The sequence below is a fragment of the Rattus norvegicus genome, chromosome 16, assembly GCF_021556685.1.
Source record: "Rattus norvegicus strain SHRSP/BbbUtx chromosome 16, alternate assembly SHRSP_T2T, whole genome shotgun sequence".
Lineage (NCBI taxonomy): Eukaryota > Metazoa > Chordata > Mammalia > Rodentia > Muridae > Rattus > Rattus norvegicus.
This window is the reverse complement of record NC_141549.1, coordinates 54297135-54319335: the sequence shown is the minus strand read 5'-3', so window position 1 is coordinate 54319335 and position 22201 is coordinate 54297135. Positions and strand designations below refer to the sequence as shown.

At 42.6% G+C, this 22201-nt stretch overlaps 2 protein-coding genes across 3 annotated transcripts in view; both read right to left on the bottom strand.

Annotated features, from left to right (window-relative positions):
- Window positions 1–22201, bottom strand: part of Erich1 (glutamate-rich 1) — a gene marked incomplete at its 5' end in the record, with an annotated part of 52793804 nt that overhangs the window by 29345028 nt on the left and 23426575 nt on the right.
- The window catches only part of Snx25 (sorting nexin 25), a 103556-nt gene that overhangs the window by 24940 nt on the left and 56415 nt on the right, over window positions 1–22201 (bottom strand). For all 3 annotated transcript variants that reach the window (NM_001432812.1, XM_087588346.1, NM_001432813.1), the window contains exons 7-8: window positions 11776–11957; window positions 547–678 (exon numbers count right to left, since the gene is read on the bottom strand). In NM_001432812.1, the coding sequence (NP_001419741.1) occupies window positions 547–678; window positions 11776–11957 (314 nt within the window). The remainder of the gene's footprint in view (window positions 1–546; window positions 679–11775; window positions 11958–22201) is intronic.

Genomic DNA, 22201 nt, shown 5'->3' with positions numbered 1-22201 from the left:
CATGCTTTAATTCTGCAGCATTGACTGCGACGTTAAACTGCAATGCACAACCTACTGGGTTCTTTGCTTTAAGAGGCACTGGGAACCAAAAACGTTCATGGTCCTTTATTCAATCATATTTTACATGAAATAGAAAGAAAAAAATGACAGTAAAAAGTGTCGTCACAAACAGAAGGGATAAAAAGCATGAAGATTACACATGGTGGTGAGATACACAAGATGACAGAGCAGGGGGACAAGGCTGAGGTGACAATGATAACACAGTCTTTTAGGAGCAACATGGATGGGTGCACACTCTAGTAGATCATTAAAACGATAAAAGCTAGTCTCTTGGTGCACTTGTAAATATTTCTCCTTGACTATTCAGTCAAAAGCATCTTCTATAAAATATTTGCTATAATGGGCTGAGGTATGCTACAATATCCTGATGTACAATGCTCCTTTAGTGTATACTTACCCTAAAGCATCATGGAGAAGGTGATATTCTGCCTAGCATGCAAGCTTTCATTAGCTAATATAATATTCCTTAACGCGTAAGTGCACTACCTTGTTAGCATTCTTCAGGTGTTCCACAGACTCCCAAAAGCCAACCAAAGCCCGCTTGTCGATCCGTTCCATGTATGTTCCAAAGCGCTCTCGGTAGAAAGGATTGGTCATAATATCTTCAAACTGAAGAATCTATTAAAAGAATATAAGAATGTGAGATAGTGTGGATGAAAATGGACCCCACAGGCTTATAGCGAGTGGCACTATTAGAAGGTGTAGCCTTGTTGGAATAAGTGTGTCACTGAGGTCTCAAATGCTCAAGCTACTGTTCTCTTCCTGCTGCCCGCCAACCTGGATGTGCAGCTCTCAGCTATCTCTGCAGCACCATGTCTGCCTGCACACTTCCGTGACAATAATGGACAGAACCTCTGAACAGCAAGCCAGCCCCAATCAAATATGCCCTTATAAGAGTTGTCATGGTCCTGGTGATAGAAACCCTAGGCCAGAAGGTTTTCTAAAGATAAAGTTTCACAAACCAGTCTGCTTTTGACTTCCTCGGATTAACGTCTACATTCAGGAGAAAGTGCATTTTCAGGTCACAGACAATGCAATGTAATATACCTCAGAAGAGGAAATATCTATCATATCATGACTTTAATTGTAGATTACTGAATATTCGAAATGCAGATACTCAAAAATCACTAATTTTATATTAAACTTTCAGTCAGTCAACAAAGACTTATCTGACATGTACTTGATATCAGGACACAGATAGCAGTCCTTGTCCTAATGCAATGATCTATCATGTTAAAAGCAATAGCTACCATTCATAAACAATGAAGAGAAATGCATAAAAGACTAAAGGCCTACAGTCTTAATGGTTTGTCATTTGTGTGTCCTATCATATCTTATATAGCTGAGGAAAAACATAAACAGATTTATATCCTGATTTTTTTGTTTATAGTACCACAGTCACTGATGAATCTTATGTGAATTATTGTTTTATTGAATTTTAATTTGCTCCTAAAATTCCACTATGTGCTTTGCCAAGTCAGTTCTTCCATTTTTGTTAATTATTTTGTAAACTCACTGAAAAAGAAGACACTGCCTATCTGAGCCATCGAGGGGCAACCAGGAACAGGGACTGCTATAATAAGAGGAAGCAAATGACCCTCCCTCATCATGACTGATGCGTCAATTAGGAGAAATGCCACAGATTAACTTAGAAGGCATTTAACACCCATTCCCTAAGTCTAAATCAATAATCCACATAATGCTTAATAGGTGGAATGAAAACACAAGTAGAACTTTCATTTTGAAATTCTTAAAAATTAACATGATGGCAATTTGTAAATATTGTAAAATGCCACCATTAATATATTTCTAAAATCACATGCAAAAAGTCAATACATACTAAACTTTTCTTCCACCAGCCCTTGTTTTGTCTGGAATGTAGGCATAAAGGCAGAAAGGAGGACATATATTATTAAAATGATTTCTGGAAACTAATGAAAGAAAATTATTTACTGAATATTCAAAATGAAAACTTCAAAAATGCCAGTTTTGTATTACTCTGAGTCTTCAACAAAGTTTCCTTTTTACATCTACTTCGGTATCAGAAGTTTCCCACAAAAGAGGCTAGTCAGCAAAATATTGTAGATTATTTGAACTTCAGTAATTCTTGGATATACTAACACCTGTTTTTACCACGCATAAAGCCTACCAGAGGAGCAGTGAGGTAAAAATCTCAACTCTACATTCTCCAAGAAAGGAATTCATGTCAACTTGGGCTGTAGAAGACAAGACAACAACTATTCCAACAAGAGAAGGAAGCACAGAACCACTGTCTATATATTCATACAGAGTCCTAGACTACATTCAGTAGTGTTCATTTTGGTTTATCCTCGGATGAAATGATCTGATGTGCGAGCTCGAGGGAACAGTCAGGCACTGTTGGCACTGAGGTGTAAGCTTTGTATATTTTAATTTTCCCTTCCCCCTTTATCTTTTCTGAACTCTTCGATCTTTCCATTGGTTATCCTTTGTGTGTGCTAGAGGAGGGCAGAGGAATGGGGTCGGATCCTTGATCAGAACAAGATAAAGATTTCTTTGTTTTCACGTGGCAATAAAAACTTTCAATCCAGTGAGCTTCTACTCAATCACTAGGCTTCGGCTGCTTTGGATCTGCAGAATAAGGAGGCTGTCCCTCCTTCATGTAGATTCACGACAGCCATCACAAATCACAGCAAGAAACAAAACTGAGCAGAAGACTGAATCATGAGTTTTTAAGAAAATAGATATTGGTATATAAAAAAGATACTGGTGTGTGAAACTAAACTTCAGAGGTGGCGTTCTAGATAAGCGTAGGAATGAAAGCACTAGCCATGTGCTAGGAGTCCGTTAGAGCTGGTGTCAAGTGGGGTAGGTGCTGGTGCACAGTGGAAGAGTAAGTGCTTCGTGGAGGGCACGTGTGTGCACAGGCAACGCACAGGCGCGCGCGCGCGCGCGCACGCGCGCACACACACACACACACACACACACACACACACACACTTACCTCTTTAAAGGTTTCATAGAATGCACCAGTGAAATAATCTAGGCCTAGAATTTTCTTTGGGAAAGGATTTTAAATTCTGAATTTATTTTCTTTAACACATCTAAGGCTATTCAGATTTTTTTCTTGTTCATTTTTATTAGTTTTTTTAATTTTAAATTAACTAATCTACTTCATTGAAAGTGATGTATGCTGTATTCAGGAGACTCTCCTTTGAGATGCTGTCATCTACTCTTAGGTGTCTACTGTTCTCCTTCTTCTATGTGTGTATATGTGGGCACATGCACACGTGTTTGTGTGCATGTGTGCAGTGTACTGTGCAGACCAGAGATGGATGATGGGTGTCCTCCTTGGTCAGTGTCACATTTTTTTTTCAGATAGGGTCTGTTTCTGAACCTGGCACTCGGCTATGGCTAAACTTAGCTGCCCAGACTGTAGTCTGCCTGGGCTCCCCCAGTGATGTGATTACTGGAAGATGTTACTGCTCGCCCAACTTTTCATGTGTGTGGGCACCAGGGATACAAACCTGGGTTCTCATTTCTGTGTGTGTGGCTGGGCCCTTCCCCAGCTCCTACTGCCCTTTGCTTAAGGCTCTCTCGTTTTCCCTCTGTGCCCCATATTTTGTCTATATCGGTATTTTTCTGAGATACTTTCTTTCACATGCAGCATGTGAGGCATTCTATCTCTCACTCTTGTAGAATTTCCATTGTCTCTCCTTCCGTCACTCTAGTTCTTTTAAGTCATATGATTGAAGTGGCTGGGCCCTTACACCACTTTCGAATGCAGCAGACATTATGGTGTGTATTTGTCCTAGGAGTTAGCTTAGCGGTTTCACAGATATTAACACTGTGTGCTCACTGCACTGAACAGTTATCAATTCTCTTTATGATTTATTTTTTTTAATCTTTATTAACTTGAGATTTCTTATTTACATTTCAATTGTTATTCCACTTCCTGGTTTCCTGGCCAACATCCCCCGAACCCCTCTCCCTCTCCTTCTCTATAGGTGTTCCCCTCCCCATCTTCCCCCCATTACCGCCCTCCTGCCAACAATCACATTCACTGGGGGTTCAGTCTTGGAAGGACCAAGGGCTTTCCCTTCCATTGGTGCTCTTACTAGGCTATTGATTGCTACCTATGAGGTTAGAGTCCAGGGTCAGTCCATGTAGTCTTTGGGTAGCGGCTTGGTCCCTGGAAGCTCTGCTTGGTTGGCCTTGTTGTTCATATGGATCTCGAGCCCCTTCAAGCTCTTTCAGTCCTTTCTCTGATTCTTTCAACGGGGGTCCCGTTCTCAGTTCAGTGGTTTGCTGCTGGCATTTGCCTATGTATTTGCTGTATTCTGGCTGTGTCTCTCAGGAGAGATCTACACATCCAGTTCCTGTCGGCCTGCACTTCTTTGCTTCATTCATCTTGTCTAATTGGGTGGCTGTATATGTACGGGCCACATGTGGGGCAGGCTCTGAATGGGCGTTCCTTCAGTCTCTGTTCTAACCTTTGCCTCCCTATTCCCTGCCAAGGGTATTCTTGTTCCCCTTTTAAAGAAGGAGTGAAACATTCACATTTTGGTCATCCTTCTTGAGTTTCATGTATTCTGTGCATTTAGGGTAATTCCAGCATTTGGGCTAATATCCACTTAACAATGAGTGCATACCATGTGTGTTTTTCTGTGATTGGGTTACATCACTCAGGATGATATTTTCCAGTTCCATCCATTTGCCTATGAATTTCATAAAGTCATTGTTTTTGATAGCTGAGTAATATTCCATTGTGTAGATGTACCATATTTTCTGTATCCATTCCTCTGTTGAAGGGCATCTGGGTTCTTTCCAGCTTCTGGCTATTATATTATATTATAAATAAGGCTGCGATGAACATAGTGGAGCACGTGTCTTTGTTATATGTTGGGGCAACTTTTGGGTATATGCCCAAGAGAGGTATAGCTGGGTCCTCAGGTAATTCAATGTCCAATTTTCTGAGGAACCTCCAGACTGATTTCCGGAATGGTTGTACCAGTCTGTAATCCCACCAACAATGGAGAAGTGTTCCTCTTTCTCCACATCCTCGCCAGCATTTGCTGTCACCTGAGTTTTTGATCTTAGCCATTCTCACTGGTGTGAGGTGAAATCTCAGGGTTGTTTTGATTTGCATTTCCCTTATGACTAAAGATGTTGAACATTTCTTTAGGTGTTTCTCAGCCATTTGGCATTCCTCAGCTGTGAATTCTTTGTTTAGCTCTGAACGCCATTTTTTAATAGGGTTATTTGTCTCTCTGCAGCCTAACTTCTTGAGTTCTTTGTATATTTTGGATATAAGCCTTCTATCAGCTGTAGGATTGGTGAAGATCTTTTCCCAATCTGTTGGTTGCCGTTTTGTCCTAACCACAGTGTCCTTTGCCTTACAGAAGCATTGCAGTTTTATGAGATCCCATTTGTTGATTCTTGATCTTAGAGCATAAGCCATTGGTGTTTTGTTCAGGAAATTTTCTCCAGTGCCCATGTGTTCGAGATGCTTCCCCACTTTTTCTTCTATTAGTTTGAGTGTCTCTGGTTTGATGTGGAGGTCCTTGATCCACTTGGACTTAAGTTTTGTACAGAGTGATAAGCATGGATCCATCTGCATTCTTCTACATGCTGACCTCCAGTTAAACCAGCACCATTTGCTGAAAATGCTCTTTTTTTCACTGGATGGTTTTGGCTCCTTTGTCAAAAATCAAGTGACCATAGGTGTGTGGGTTCATTTCTGGGTCTTCAATTCTATTCCACTGGTCTATCTGTCTGTCTCTATACTAATACCATGCAGTTTTTATCACTATTGCTCTGTAATACTGCTAGAGTTCAGGGAGAGTGATTCCCCCAGACGTCCTTTTATTGTTGAGGATAGTTTTAGCTATCCTGGTCTTTTTGTTATTCCAGATGAATTTGGAAATTGTTCTGTCTAACTCTCTGAAGAACTGGATTGGTATTTTGATGGGGATTGCATTGAATCTGTAGATCGTTTTTGGTAAAATGGCCATTTTTACTATATTAATCCTGCCAATCCATGGGAGATCTTTCCATCTTCTGAGATCTTCAATTTCTTTCTTCAGTGGCTTGATGTTCTTATCATACAGATCTTTTACTTGCTTGGTTAAAGTCACACCGAGGTACTTTATATTATTTGGGACTATTATGAAGGGTGTCGTTTCCCTAATTTCGTCTCAGCTTGTTTCTCTTTTGTGTAGAGGAAGGCTACTGATTTATTTGAGTTAATTTTATACCAAGCCACTTTGCTGAAGTTGTTTATCAGCTTTAGTAGTTCTCTGGTGGAACTTTTGGGATCACTTAAATAAACTATCATATCATCTGCAATTAGTGATATTTTGACTTCTTCTTTTCCGATCTCTAGCCCCTTGACCTCCTTTTGTTGTCTGATTGCTCTGGCTAGAACTTCAAGAACTATATTGAATAAGTAGGGAGAGAGTGGGCAGCCTTGTCTAGTCCCTGATTTTAGTGGGATTGCTTCAAGTTTCTCTCCATTTAGTTTAATGTTAGCAACTGGTTTGCTTTATATGGCTTTTACTATGTTTAGTTATGGGCCTTGATTTCCTATTCTTTCCAGGACTTTTATGATGAAGGGGTGTTGAATTTTGTCAAATGCTTTCTCAGCATCTAATGAAATGATCATGTGGTTTTATTCTTTCAGTTTGTTTATATAATGGATCGCATTGATGGTTTTCCGTATATTAAACCATCCCTGCATGCCTGGGATGAAGCCTACTTGATCATGGTGGATGATTGTTTTGATGTGCTCTTGGATTCGGTTTGCCAGAATTTTATTGAGTATTTTTGCGTCGATATTCATAAGGGAAATTGGTCTGAAGTTCTCTTTCTTTGTTGGGTCTTTGTGTGGTTTAGGTATAAGAGTAATTGTGGCTTCATAGAAGGAATTCGGTAGTGATCCACCTGTTTCAATTTTGTGGAATAGTTTGGATAATATTGGTATGAGGTCTTCTAAGGTCTGATAGAATTCTGCACTAAACCCGTCTGGACCTGGGCTCTTTTTGGTTGGGAGACCTTTAATGACTGCTTCTATTTCCTTAGGAGTTATGGGGTTGTTTAACTGGTTTATCTGTTCCTGATTTAACTTCGGTATCTGGTATCTGTATAGGAAATTGTCCATTTCCTGCAGATTTTCAAGTTTTGTTGAATATAGGCTTTTATAGTAAGATCTGATGATTTTTTGAATTTCCTCTGAATCTGTAGTTATGTCTCCCTTTTCATTTCTGATTTTGTTAATTTGGACACACTCTCTGTGTCCTCTCGTAGGTCTGGCTAAGGGTGTATCTATCTTGTTGACTTTCTCAAAGAACCAAGTTTTGGTTCTGTTGATTCTTTCTATGGTTCTTTTTGTTTCTACCTGGCTGATTTCAGCTCCGAGTTTGATTATTTCCTGCCTTCTACTCCTCCTGGGTGTATTTGCTTTTTTTTGTTCTAGATCTTTTATGTGTGCTGTCAAGCTGCTGATATATGCTGTCTCCTGTTTCTTTCTGCAGGCACTCAGCGCTATGAGTTTTCCTCTTAGCACAGCTTTCATTGTGTCCCATAAGTTTGGGTATGTTGTACCTTCATTTTCATTAAATTCTAAGAAGTCTTTAATTTCTTTCTTTATTTCTTCTTTGACCAGGTTATCACTGAGTAGAGCATTGTTCAACTTCCATGTATATGTGGGCTTTCTTCCCTTATTGTTGCTGAAGACCAGCTTTAGCCCGTAGTGGTCTGATAGGACGCATGGGATTATTTCTATCTTTCTGTATCTACTGAGGCCTGTTTTATGACCAATTATATGGTCAATTTTGGAGAAAAGTACCATGAGGTGGTGAGAAGAATATATATCCTTTTGTTTTAGGATAGAATGTTCTATAAATATCTGTTAAGTCCATTTGGCTCATGACTTCTCTTAGTCTGTCTACGTCTCTGTTTAATTTCTGTTTCCATGATCTGTCCATTGATGAGAGTGGGGTGTTGAAATATCCTACTATTATTGTGTGAGGTGCAATGTGTGCTTTGAGCTTTAGTAAGGTTTCTTTTATGTATGTAGGTGCCCTTGTATTTGGAGAATAGATATTTAGGATTGAGAGTTCATCTTGGTGGATTTTTCCTTTGATGAATATGAAGTGTCCTTCCTTATCTTTTTTGATGACTTTTAGTTGATAATTGATTTTATTCGATATTAGAATGACTACTCCAGCTTGCTTCTTCAGACCATTTGCTTGGAAAGTTGTTTTCCAGCCTTTCACTCTGAGGTAGTGTCTGTCTTTGTCTCTGAGGTATGTTTCCTGTAGGCAGCAGACTGCAGGGTCCTCATTGCCCAGTTTGTTAATCTATGCCTTTTTATTGAGGAATTGAGTCCATTGATGTTGAGAGATATTAAGGAATTGTGATTATTGTTTCCTGTTATATTTGTATTTGGACGTGAGATTATGTTTGTGTGCTTTTCTTCTCTTTGTTTTGTTGCCAAGACAATTAATTTCTTGCTTTTTCTAGGGTGTATCTTGCCTCCTTATGTTGAGCTTTGCCATTTATTATCCTTTGTAGGGCCGAACTTGTAGAAAGATATTGTGTAAATTTGGTTTTGTCATGGAATATCTGGTTTCTCCATCTATGATAATTGAGAGTTTTACTGGATACAGTAACCTGGGCTGGCATTTGTGTTCTCCTAGGGTCTGTATGACATCTGTCCAGGATCTTCTGGCTTTCATAGTCTCTGGTAAGAAGTCTGGTGTGATTCTGATAGGTCTGCCTTTATATGTTACTTGACCTTTTTCCATTACTGCTTTTAATATTCTTTCTTTGTTTTGTGCGTTTGGTGTTTTGACTATTATGTGACGGGAGGAGTTCTTTTCTGGTCCAATCTATTTAGAGTTCTGTAGGCTTCTTGTATGTTTATGGGCATCTCTTTCTTTAGGTTAGGGAAGTTTTCTTCTATGATTTTGTTGAAGATATTTTCTGGTCCTTTGAGCTGGGAGTCTTCACTCTCTTCTATACCTATTATCCTTAGGTTTGATCTTCTCATTGAGTCCTGGATTTCCTGTATGTTTTGGACCAGTAGCTTTTTCCGTTTTACATTATCTTTGACAGTTGTGTTGATGATTTCTATGGAATCTTCTGCTCCTGAGATTCTCTCTTCTATCTCTTGTATTCTGTTGGTGATGCATATATATATCTCCTTGTCTCTGTCTCTTCCTTTGGTTTTCTATATCCAGGCTTGTTTCCCTTTGTGCTTTCTTTATTGCGTCTATTTCCATTTTTAATTCCTTTACCTGTTTGATTGTGTTTTCCTGGAATTCTTTCAGGGATTTTTGTGACTCCTCTATATAGGCTTCTACTTGTTTACTTATGTTTCCCTGCATTTCTCTAAGGGAGTTCTTTATGTCTTTCTTGAACTCCTCCATCATCATGATCAAATGTGATTTTAAATCTAGATCTTGCTTTTCTGGTGTGTTTGGATATTCAGTGTTTGCTTTGGTGGGAGAATTGGGCTCCGATGATGCCATATAGTCTTGGTTTCTGTTGCTTGGGTTCCTGTGCTTGTCTCTCGCCATCAGGTTGTCTCTGGTGTTACCTTGTTCTGCTATTTCTGACAGTGGCTATATCATCCTACAGGCCTGTGTGTCAGGAATGTTGTAGACCTGTTTTCCTGTTTTCTTTCAACTAGTTATGGGAAAAGTGTGTTCTGCTTTCGGGCGTGTAGTCTTTCCTATCTACAGGTCTTCAGCTGTTCCTGTAGGCCTGTGTCCTGAGTCCACCAGGCAGGTTGCTTGGAACAGAAAAGTTGGTCTTACCTGTGGTCCCACGGCTGAAGTGGCTCCTGGGCGGCTGCTTTTGAGCTCTCCCTGAGGGAGGCAACCAGGAGGGCCTGCACCACCTTCCCCCGCCCCCTGTGCACCAGGGTCCCAGATGGTGTTAGGTGTTTTCCTCTGGAGTCAGAAATGTGGGCAGAGTGTAGTCTCTTCTGGCTCCCCAGGCTTGTCTGCCCCTCTGAAGGTTTAGCTCTCCCTCCCACGGGATTTGAGTGCAGGGAGTATTTGATCGGGTCCCTTCAGATCAGGGTGGTGTCTGGACCACACGGGACCTGCCGCTTGGGTGCCTCTATCTTCTGGTTCCCAGACGCCCTATACAGTTTCCTCTTGGGCCATGGATGTGGGCAGGGGTGGGCAGTATTGGTGGGCTCTCCCGCTCTGTAGTCTCAGGAGTGCCCACCTGTCCGGGAGGTGAGCTCTCTCTCTCCCAAGGGGTTTAGTGAGGTTCCGACTTCAGCTAAAAACCAGAAGTGTCCGGTCCCAGAGGAATTTTGCCTCTGTGTGTCCTGAGTCCACTAGGCAGGTCCCTTAGAGCAGAAAAGTTCGTCTTATCTGTGGTCCCGCGGCTGAAGTGGCTCCTAGGCGGCTGCTTTTGAGCTCTCCCTGAGGGAGGCAACCAGGAGGGCCTGCACTGCCTTCCCCCTCACCCCCTCACCTCCCCCACCCCCGTGCACCAGGGTCCCAGATGGAGTTAGGTGTTTTCCTCTGTGGTCTCACGGCTGAAGTATGATTTCCTTTTTGATTGAATCCTTAGATATGTTATTTCTATTTCCAAACATCTGGGAATTTTCTAGATCTTTTCCCATTCGTTTCTAATTTTAATTCTACTGTGGTCAGATAATATTCTCTGTATTAATTCTTTTAGATTCAGGAAAAATAATTTTATCATTCACCAATATAATTCTTCTTAGTGGTTGCCTACTGTATGAAGGAGAGAAAAAGCACATACCCTTCTGTTTTGAGCGACTCTCCTGGAAATGTCTATTAGTCCCTGTTGGTGTTGGTGTTTTCTCCATGGCTTGATTCCTTTATCATAATATAAAGTTCATCATCTCCGGTTATATTCTTTATTCTGAAATCTATTTTGTCTGACATCAGTATTAGCTTCTCCAGATTTTTCTTTAGTGTTCACAAGGAGAACTGGCTAGTTTTTGTGTCGCGTGACACGAGTGGAGTTATCACAGAGAAAGGAGCCTCCCTTGAGGAAATGCCTCCATGAGACCCAGCTGTAAGGTGTTTTCTCAATTAGTGATCAAGGGGGGAGGACCCAGCCCATTGTGGGTGGTGCCATCCCTGGGCTGGTGGTCCTGAGTTCTATAAGAGAGCAAGCTGAGCAAACCAGGGGAAGCAAGCCAGTAAGAAACATCCCTCCATGGCCTCTGCATCAGCTCCTGCTTCCTGACCTGCTTGAGTTCCAGTCCTGACTTCCTTTGGTGATGAACAGCAACGTGCAAGTAAGCTTAATAATCCCTTTCCTCCCAAACTTGCTTCTTGGTCATGATGTTTATGCAGGAATAGGAACCCTGATGAAGACACAGGGCATGTCCTTTTCTCTCTTACTTTTCAACCTAACTGTTCCTTTATAGTCCATATCTTATAAGCAACACAAAATGCCTAGCCTACGAACAGAACTTTTCTCTTGAAGTGGGGTGAGTGGAGAGAAGGGGCAGAACAGGCATGTCACACATATACACATGCACCTGCCCCATCATCAACTGCCACTCACACAAGTCAAGCACACCCAGTCACATGGCCTTTCACTCATGAAACCAACAGTGTAATCCTGTCTGTAGCAATGGGACATGTCTCAAATGCTAGAGTGGTAGAAGAACATGCATGTGCTCACACTGTGTTTATAACAAACTGAGGCATCCAGACAAGAAGCTGCAGGGTCTACCTTTTGGCTCTGAGGCCCTTCCCCTTCATCCGAGACCCCGTCCTCTTGCTGGTCATAGGCAGGACCTCCCAGGATTCGGATTCTCTTCTCACACTGCTTCTTTGCCACAGTCAGCTGGTTAATGTACCTTTTCATGTTCCTGGCCCGCAAGAGATCAGTTTTCATGGCAGCAGATTCCTTACCTTGAATAAGAGGAATAGTCATCAGTCAGGAGACAAGAAACATAACAGTCTGAGCCAGGCCAGCGTTTAATGTGCTGCTTTTTAACTTATTTGAACTTAATTTAATCTTAGTTTTGAGGTAGGGTTTCACTATGGAGCCCTGGCTGGCCTGAAGACTGCTGTGAAGAATTCACTAGCACAGAGATGCATCCGCCTCTGCCTCCTGAGTGCTGCGATTAAAGGCCTGCGCCACCACACCAGGCTTTGACTGCTGAATTTTATACAACAGATGAGAATTCAACAGATGAGAATTCAACAGATGAGAATTCAATAGATGAGAATTCAATAGAAGCATGTACAGGTTTACAAGGACAAAACCCAATTTATAAACCTTACTCAAGTGTAAAATGTTTATGAAATCTCTCTTTATATGCACACACACACATGCACACACACGTGCTCATGCACACACACACACGCATGCACACACACATGCACTCAGAAGTTGACTTGTGAACATATGAATATGATATTCATGCATCTTTATTATAGGCATGTATTGAGTATTCATTGTGTATCTGTTAGACATTGGCTTGACTTTGGAGATTTAAGACCGGTTGTTTTATTTCAGGGGACATTTTAGAGTCTAGCAAGGAAAAAAATCAAAGCCAAAGGCAGTAGCAACAACTACGAGTATAATATGGGCATAAAGAAAATTACAGTTACCCTCAAATGTTTTGACAAAGGTCTAGCCTAAGCTTTCTTAAGGACATTACATTGTGCAAACATGAATAGAATGTGGCAGACAGAAGAATGAGCAGGACTAGACCTAAGGACACTGGGCCAGGAAAGGGAACAGAGCTCCAGGACCCTGCACAGCAGATGCAAATGGAGCTCATATCCAAATCAATCTGAAGTAGGCAGGAGCCAAAAGACAGTGGGGAAAACCTCCATTCTTCAATTCAAAAGTACCTCGGCTCTGAGTGGGCTCTGAGAAGTCTGCTGTCTCGGGGTTGGGTTAGGTCTCTTCTGCTGTCATTAAACACCTGGGTGTCTCGGGGTTGGGTTAGGGTTCCCTCTGCTGTCATTAAACACCTGGGTGTCTCGGGGTTGGGTTAGGGTTCCTTCTGCTGTCATTAAACACCTGGGTGTCTCGGGGTTGGGTTAGGTCTCTTCTGCTGTCATTAAACACCCGGGTAAAAAGCAGTTCGGGGAGGAAAGGGCTTACTTCATCGTACACCTGCACATCATCGTTAGGCCATAGCCTTCCTTGTTTATCCTCAAGATCATTCTATGGATATCATTAACACAGTATGAAAATACTAAAACCTTTAAAAGTTCAGTCTTTATAAGTTCAAATATATACAAAGTGCAACATCTATTTAAAATATTCAAAACTCTCTTAAAAAATCTAAAATCTCTCTGCAATTGTACTTTCTCTAAAATATCCAGTCTTTCTATAAAATGATAAAACTGTTCTAAAACAGGTCTTTCAACCGTGTGTTCCTGTAAAATCAAAAATACCTTAAATATTTTCTACTCTAGGAGGGAAGAAATGAGGCACGGGATCACTGCATCAAAGCAAAAGCAAAATTCAGCAGTGTAAAGAAGTCAGTGCTTGCTGGGCGGTGGTGGCCATGCCTTTAATCCTAGCACTCACTAGCACGGGAGATGGGTCTCTGTGAGAGAGAGAATATATCGAGTGATTGAACCACTCACAGTCTTCTGAGCTCTTTTTTTTTTTTTCTTTTTTTCGGAGCTGGGGACCGAACCCAGGGCCTTGCGCTTGCTAGGCAAGCGCTCTACCACTGACCTAAATCCCCAACCCTGTCCTCTGAGCTCTTAAGGGCTGGACAGCTAGCTCCACCTCTCAGGCCTGCCATCCATACCACACACAGCTTGTCATCTAGGCTCAGGCCAGCTCCACTCCATGGCTGCTACTGTCTTGGTGGTCATCCCATGGATACTGGCATCTCTAAAATGCTGGGGTCTCCTGCTACATCTCGGTTGTACTTTCACTAATAGCCTCTCTTAGAATTCTCTTCAGGGACTCTGACCCTGCCCACAGTGCCAAGTCTCAACTCTTCTCCATGACCCTTTCAGCTCTGGGCCTTCTACTGCAACTAAGACTGCACCTTCATTACCAACCAATCTCTCTCTCTCTCTCTCTCTCTCTCTCTCTCTCTCTCTCTCTCTCTCTCTCTCTCCACAGACTCCAGCCCTGCCACATGGTGCCAAGCTCTCATCTGTTCTCTATGGCCACTTTATGCCTTCAGAACCAGTACCACTTGGGAAACTTTGACACATCACCAACTGTGGCTGCTAGTGAGCGTAAGAGGCAGTCTCCATGTCCTCTGAAGTGGCCTCTACTTAATCATAACTGCCTCCTCAGCCCCAGTTTACTAGTATTGATTGCCTCAGAAAAAAGCAAAGGATCTAGTTTAATGGTTCTTGATCCAAAATACCATACAGCTCCAACAGTGTCCCAAGGGACTCTCGGACTTCCCTCTAAAGCTTCCCCACCAAAGTCTCTATCATCAACCACTCTCAGCACTGTCTTCTGACTTCCCACAGCTCATCTAGCTCTGAGCACTCCATGGCTTTTCTAGACCAAAGATGCACAAGTACTCCCACAATCCTTCAAAAAACCACAAGGTCTGGTCAGTCATAGCGATCCCGTGGCCTGTTAGCAATTAGGGTTCCCTAGTGCTGCAGTAAAACACCGTAAGTAACTTGGGCAGAAGGGTTTATGGCACTTATAACTCTCAGGTCTCAGCCAGTCCTCAAAAGAAGCCAGAGCAGAAGCCAAGGCTGAGGCCATGGAGGAGTGCTGCTTACTGGCCTGAATAGCCTGCTTTCCTGCAGTACTCAGGACCACCAGCGCTGGGGTGGCTCTGCCTCCCACATCAGTTATGATCAAGAAAATGCACCACAGTTTTGCCCAGAAGCCGATCCGGTTGGGGTATTGATCAACTGAGGTCTCCTTTTCCAAAATTACTCTACCTATGTCAGGCTGACATAGATTAGCCAGAATATAGGCCACGAATGAGTCAAATTTTATCAGATACATATGAAGCAGTATTAAACGACAACAAAAAGATCAGACAGTGAAAGACTTGGCTTGAAGGAATGCTCACTGAAGACTGTCATGGTAAGGCTGAGCTAGGAGGGAATGGTGGCCAGAAGTACCTTCATGGCAATGACACTGCACAGGACTGAAGCATTTGAAGATTACAGAGCCAGTGCACAACAGAAACACTAAAGGGTAAATTATTCAGGATTTAAAACAATAAAAGAGGAATTAAGTATGGCTTCTACAACTTGGCTATAATCACAAATGGAGAAAGTGAAGTCAATTACTGGATCAAGAATATTAAAGACTGAATTTGTGGAAGATTACAATTTTGGATAGTTGCCAAAAATGGCCCCATTATTTTCTGCCTTACATACTCCTTTTGCAATGTCATTCCTAGCAATGTCCCCATGGAAAGCAGGGCATATGCTCTCTCTTCTTAGAGTAGAGTAGGCTTACCATCATGGTTGAAGTGACTATGACTTCCAAAGCTAGATCATTAAAGGCTGCTGACTTGAAGTTCTGTGACACTGCATGACATCCACCTGCCCCACAGCATCCATACTTTGGGATCTGAGCAATCACTCCATGGAAACATCTGTCACGGATTGGGGACCTGGACTCCCACAGATCTTGGCTTGACGGAGACTTTGGCACTCATTCAGCACCCACTTGGCACCTCATGGTCCACCATCTTGAGTGTGAACTACATACTGATGCCACATTAAGCAGAAGAGAGGAATTCCTCCCTAAAGCCTGCCCCAGTACAGGCTCACGAGCAAGAGAAAGATGTTACTCTGTGTGTGTGTGTGTGTGTGTGTGTGTGTGTGTGTGTGTTAGAGAGAGAGAGAGACAGAGAGAGACACAGAGAGAGAGAAGCATTTTTATGTCAACTTGACACAAGTTAGAGTCATTTTGACAGTGGAAACCTCGGTTGAGAATACGGACCACCCATTAGATTGCCCTGTGAACAAGTCTGTGTTGCATTTCTTGATTGACGTGGGAGGGCCCTGCTCCCTGTGGGAGGCACCATCCCTGGGCTGGTGGAGGAGCAAGCCAGTAAGCAGCATTCTCCATAGTCCCAGCTTCAGTTCCCGTCTCGTGATTCCTACCCTGACTTCTCTTCATGCTGGATTACAAATGTAAGCTAAAACAAATCCTTTCTTCCCCAAGATATTTTTGTCATGGTGTTTTATCACAGTGATAGAAACCTTAAGTCAGGGTAGTATATCATGCAGCAAAAGGTAACGAGAGCAGGTGATGTGGCTCAGTGGTAAGGGCACTTGCTATACAAAGAGAATGACTGTAGGTGGATCCTGTCTCCTGAACTGCAGTTCTAGAGAAAGCACCGTACTCATCAGAATGTTAGCTGTACTGAAATCGGGCTTTCAACCACATTTGACACAGTTCACTCACCAATGCAAGAAATACTTGAGGAATCTAGGACAGAGGTGACCACTGAATTTAAAACCCAAAATAACCCCGGGACGTGGCAACTATGCCTGTAGGAGTTAGAACATGCTCTGGAAATGAATAATAATGTGTTTGGTTAGGATCTCTGTTTGATTTCTCTCAGTCTACGTAAGATTTCTGTACATCTTCCCTGGAGACCTTCAGCTCCCAGCATAATCACAACTTCCTTTGAGCCCCACTTAGTCACTACATGCAATGCATAAAATAGTACCAAGGCAGGCTGAACACATCAGTATTTAAATGTCAGGCACAGTATCCTAAAGCACACTTACTGTCAGGAGAGAGGCAGCTTCCTAGCACCTAAGTCACAGGCAGAGCGAGCGCAGGTCTACAGTGCCCATGCATGCCATGGATGTGTGCCCATAGTGAGCTGAGAAGACAGTATCATCTGATTCAAAGTGGTTTCCAAATGGCCTATGTTGGATAACAGTAGCACTAACCAGAGTTAGTTAACACAGAAATTTTCAAAAGGAGGGAAAATAGTTTGGAACTCCCTTTTGTGTAAAGATAAAGCTAATTAATATAGCTTGCTTCAAATTAGTCTAGTACATACCAGATGCCTTATGGGTGTATCTAAATAAACATACACTTGTAAATGCTAATATTTCATAAAACATTCACTTTTAAATACACATAGGGAGAGAGGGCCAGAGACAGACACAGAGACAGAGACAGACACAGAGACAGAGACAGACACAGAGAGAAACCAGCCCATTAGCAGCCTCTTGTTAGAGGGTTTGAGACACACGGAAATATTGACTTAGGATTTGGCCTTTGGTTCAAGCTGCCTTCCTAGTACGAGACTAACAGTGTTTTCCGGCAGCTCATCGTCACAAACTCTGAAAATTAAAGCTGCCAAGAATATTTGCCTTCCTCCTCAACTTGAAGCTGCTATGTTCTTTTGAATAAAAAACAAACAGGGCTACCTTATCAAGCCTACCACCTGAGATGCCAGAGTCTCAAGTGTCTCCAGTGCAGAGGAGCTTATACTTGTGGAAGAAGCAGAAACAACAGCAGGTCAACAGCAAGGCCACATACTGCACAGCGGAGACAGCAGCGCCCACGGACCTGGTACAGCCTCATCCTAAGGTGCCTGAAGCTGCCATTTCCTCCCCAGAAGGCCCCATCCATGTACTGAAGCCTGCAGAGCCTCCTTCTGTCTAGTGTTGCAGCGTGCACATATACATTTCCAAAGTAATTATTAACATTCAGGATTCAGAACAGCAGAGGGGAAACTACTACCAGAGCTGACAGCCACAGGAAGATGCACTGTGTGTCCTATCTGTACTAAAACACTGTCATTTAGGCCTCAGATTCTAAAAAAAGGAAAAAAAACTCAAGTGCTCTGGCTGCTGTGGCTAAGCGTGAATAGAAAGCTCAGTGCTGGGTACTAAGCTGCAGACTGGAGTTTGCAGATTCCTCTGTTCTATCCACAGCGATGCTTCTCAGGGTGTAGGGTCCTCAGAAGCAGCAGCAGCAGCAACTGAGAGACATAGGAGCATGCAGACTCCTGGGACTCACACAGGTCTGCAGGGCCAGGAATTCTGGAGTAGAACCAAGTCATCTGAGTACCACAAAGTCCTCCAGGTGAACGTGGGATATAGACAGTCATTTGAAACCAAGGCTCTACAGGATTAAACCCTAATTTACTAGGAGGGTGTCAAGGCATTGGGTCCAGCTCTTGCTTCCTATCAAGCCTTGCCTCTCCATTGCACGCCAAGCACCACGCAGCGTCACATGACTCAGACTAAACACGAAGGCTATTTCACTACTCTCTCTTTGACGATGTGCATGGTGAACCATCTACTTATCAACCTGACGTGACCCAATGGGACTGGCAGATGCTCAACCTTTATGGCTCCATTCAGTGTTACTCTTTAGGCACACATCGATGTGCACGCATCGCTGACTATGTAAGTTTGCTGCATTTATCATTAGACTATGACCTCCTTCAGTTCAGGGACAGTTTTATTCATTGCCCTGCTAATACCTAATACCTGCTGTGTACCTAATACACAGCAGCATTCGAGAAATGTTGGCTGAGTAAAGGAAGACCCATTCCTAGTGATCCCTGGGCATTCTCTGCTGATATAAAGCATCTTAGATCTCAAGGGCTCTCTTAACTACCCAGAATCATAGGAAGCCGCATTGGGCTCAGAGGAGAGATTAGATAGTAAGTGTAACAGATACAATGGCAGAGTGATAGGGTAAGCTAGCAGCATGTGACATAGAAACAGAGTATGACAAACTGTTTGGATAGGAGAGGCAAGATGAGCTCGGGAGCCAGACAGCCCACGTGGCTGGAGTGCAGTGCTGGGTCACAAGGCAGGAGGCAGAGCAGAAGGCACGTAGAACAGAACATTTGTGTCAAAATAAGGGAAGACCACATAGCATTTAAAATAGTTTGAGTGATATCACAAGATCTCTATAGATTTTTAAACAATCATGACTTCCGAAGAGAACTGTACGAGCAGTCAACAATGTCCAATGCTCTCCAACAGGCAGAGTATGGAGATGGCCCCAAAGTGAGGCTCAAAGGAAGTTGTGACTATGCTGGCCAGAGCTTGCCAACCTCCTCCAACTCTAAGACCAACAAGTGCTTAAGGTAAGCAGTGGGGAAAATCCAAACAGCATATATTTATCCATTACTTGAGTGAATAAAGTCTGGGGGAAGTTTGCCAAGTAAAATAAACCAGAAACAAACTGTTCGCTATTTGTGAGTTTGCTATGATACCTTTCTCATCACACACAATTTAATTCTCATGCTTGCAGCCAAGCCACATCCTGATATCTAGGCTCTAATCCCTACAGGAGGGCTGGAATCACCTCACTAACCTGTAAGCCTCCAAAGCTCTGCCTGCCTTCAGTGGATTCCTTGCTCCAACTCCCACGGGAGCCATGAAGCTCCACGAGCTTGGGAGATCAACTGCTGAACCCTCACCTCATTTAATCAAGCTAGCTCTAAGCAAGTTGAAACGTAGAGCCCTCACGGTCAAGAAGAGCATCTGCTTAAGAGCCAAGCTGGACAGAGCAGGTCAATGAAGTCAGAACAGAGATCAAAACTTACAGGAGAAACCCGTGAAGCAAAAGCTGCCATGAGATAAGACCCTGCCAGCCACTCCTACATGCTTAGTGCTCAGTCGCTGGATAAGGACTGGAACTAGAAATGTCTAACTTCCCTTATTGTCCTTTATGGAATAGGCCAGCCCTACTTAAGACAACTTCACTGTGAAGCTTCAGTCTGTACCCACTCTGTTTCTAACATAGCTTTATTGAACCATAATCCAATACGTGACACATTTCCCCCATTTATTTTAATTATATGCAATTGAATGGTTATTTAAAATATAAATTCAGATGCAACTGACATAATGTGGAATGTTTTCTATATGCCCCTTCAATCTCATGCATCTTAAGCCACTCCAAGAGCCCTAGGAAACTAAGACTCTACTGTTCTACTGTCTGCAGATCTGCTTGGTCTGCACGTCCTGCATGAACACAATCATACAACGTAGGGCCTTCTGCATCTGAGTTCTTTTACAACACACCTCCAAAGTTCATTACTTTTCACTGCTGATTAACATTCAGTTACATGAATATACTTCACTTTACGTACTGTTGCTGGCCACACAGTTATCTCTATTTTTATGTGTTTTAAATAAGAGTACTGTGGAAATTAATATAGACATTTTGTGAAGATATAAGCTCACTTACATCTACCACTGAGCTAAATCCCCAGTCCTCCTCTTCCTCCTCCTCTTCTTCTTCTCTTCCTCCTCCTCCTCTTCCTCCTCTTCCTCTTCTTCTTCCTCCTTCTCTTCCTCCTCCTCTTCCTCCTTCTCTTCCTTCTCCTCTTCCTCTTCCTCCTCCTCTTCCTTCTCCTCTTCCTCTTCCTCCTCCTCCTTTCTCTTTCTCTTGTTTTTCTTCTTCTTTCTCCTTTTCCTTCTTCATCCCCCAACCCCCCAGCCAGGCAGGGTCTTCCAATGACTCCCTGACTAGCTTAGAACTTTCATCATAGACCAGGCTGGCCTCAAGCTCATAGAGATCCACTTGTCTCTGCCTTCAGTGTGCTGGCATTAAATGTGTGCAGGTACAAGGCTTGCTTCTTTTCATTTCCTTTGTGCCACACTAAGTTTTTAATTTTTGAAGGCAAATTTACTGTTTATTGTTGCCTGGAATTAAGGCACTACACAACATCAAGGTGGGCTCTAATCCACTATAATTTATTACAATAACAGGAGATTTAGACAAGAAAGTAAAACAAGAACTAAAGACGGACAAAGTAAAGCAAGGAGAAGATGGCCTCTTACAACAGCCTTTCTTTATCTGTGATAAATATCTTCTAAGTCCCCAGGGAATTTCTGAAGACTCACACAGAAATATATATATATTTCTTTTGTCTTTACATTTCAAACAATTACAGGACTTAATTTAAATGCTAGGCAAAGAAAGGCATTAACTACAATAGTGAAGCAGATACATTAAAACAAAGCATTGTTATAAAACTGTCATCATCGTTACTCTCCTGCCTAGGAGCCATTTTTAGTAAGTGTTGTACTGCCTTATCTGGCCTCAATGGGAGAGGTAAAGTGAGTAAGTAAAAAAAAAATAAAATTTAATTTAAGAAAAAGCTCCCCAAGAAAGAATTAGAATTTCCCATGTCTGAAGATTTATGTTTTACTGCACTGACTTTTGGTCTTCTGGGTTAAAAATAAATCATCTTTTCTTTTTAAAAACATTACATGAACAAATGCATAGTCAATGTCAACAAATGCAGCCACTAAGTAACTAGCAGGTAGGTAGCATATACGACATGGATACTTTGCACAAAAAGCCTATTTCCAACTAGGATGGCATGGAGCAAAGTGGGGGAGAAACTTTGTCATGCTGCTCTCAACAGCATAACTTGGAACTAAAGTAACCCAATGAGAGAGGAGTTTCTCCATTCAACTTATGGCAACAAGGAATTCACAGAAAAGGTGAAGGTGGTGAGAAAGACCCCATCTAGTACATTCTTTAAAATATCTGTCTGTCAAGCTGTCTGGGAGTGAAACACTTCCCTTCAGGAACAATGAGAATAGGAACACAACCAAGCTCCTTACAGGTTCTGTTATCACAGGCTTCAAAGGCTTCCTCCTTCAGAGTAACCTCCAAGTCTCTCCAGCACCAGCAGGGCCCTTCATGATGGCTACTGAACCTTCATAAGCTCACACCTGGATGTTTTCTTGCAGCCTGTCTCCTTTGATCAACAGCAGCTCCCTCAGATCTCTGAGCTTCAGCCTTAAGGGTTACTCTGTTCAGAGGGCACTCTAAAGTTCCTGGTCAAAGCCTCAGTTCACCATGAGGTCTTTCATGTTACTGCTAAAGATGCAATCGGCCTCTGCTCTAGCTGGATCTACCAGCTGACTCATCCACCACACAGACACACTGTTCTCCAAAGCACTTACCACCTCTTCAAACATTTGTGGCTTTTTAGTGTTTGACTTCCAGCTTGGTGAGAGACTTGCCTCACTGCTGGACTGTTATCACAGAGGAGTACACAGAAAGACTCTCACGCTGTGCATGCATGGTCTTCCTTAGGGGCTGAGGTCAAGAGCCTGTGCACTTCCCCGTCTGCACGTCCTTGCTTCCTTTGCACAGAACTCCTACTTTCTGTGAGTGACTGAGGGAACAAGTGCACACTTCTCCAGCCAAGCTTCTTTCTGCTTTGGCACTGACT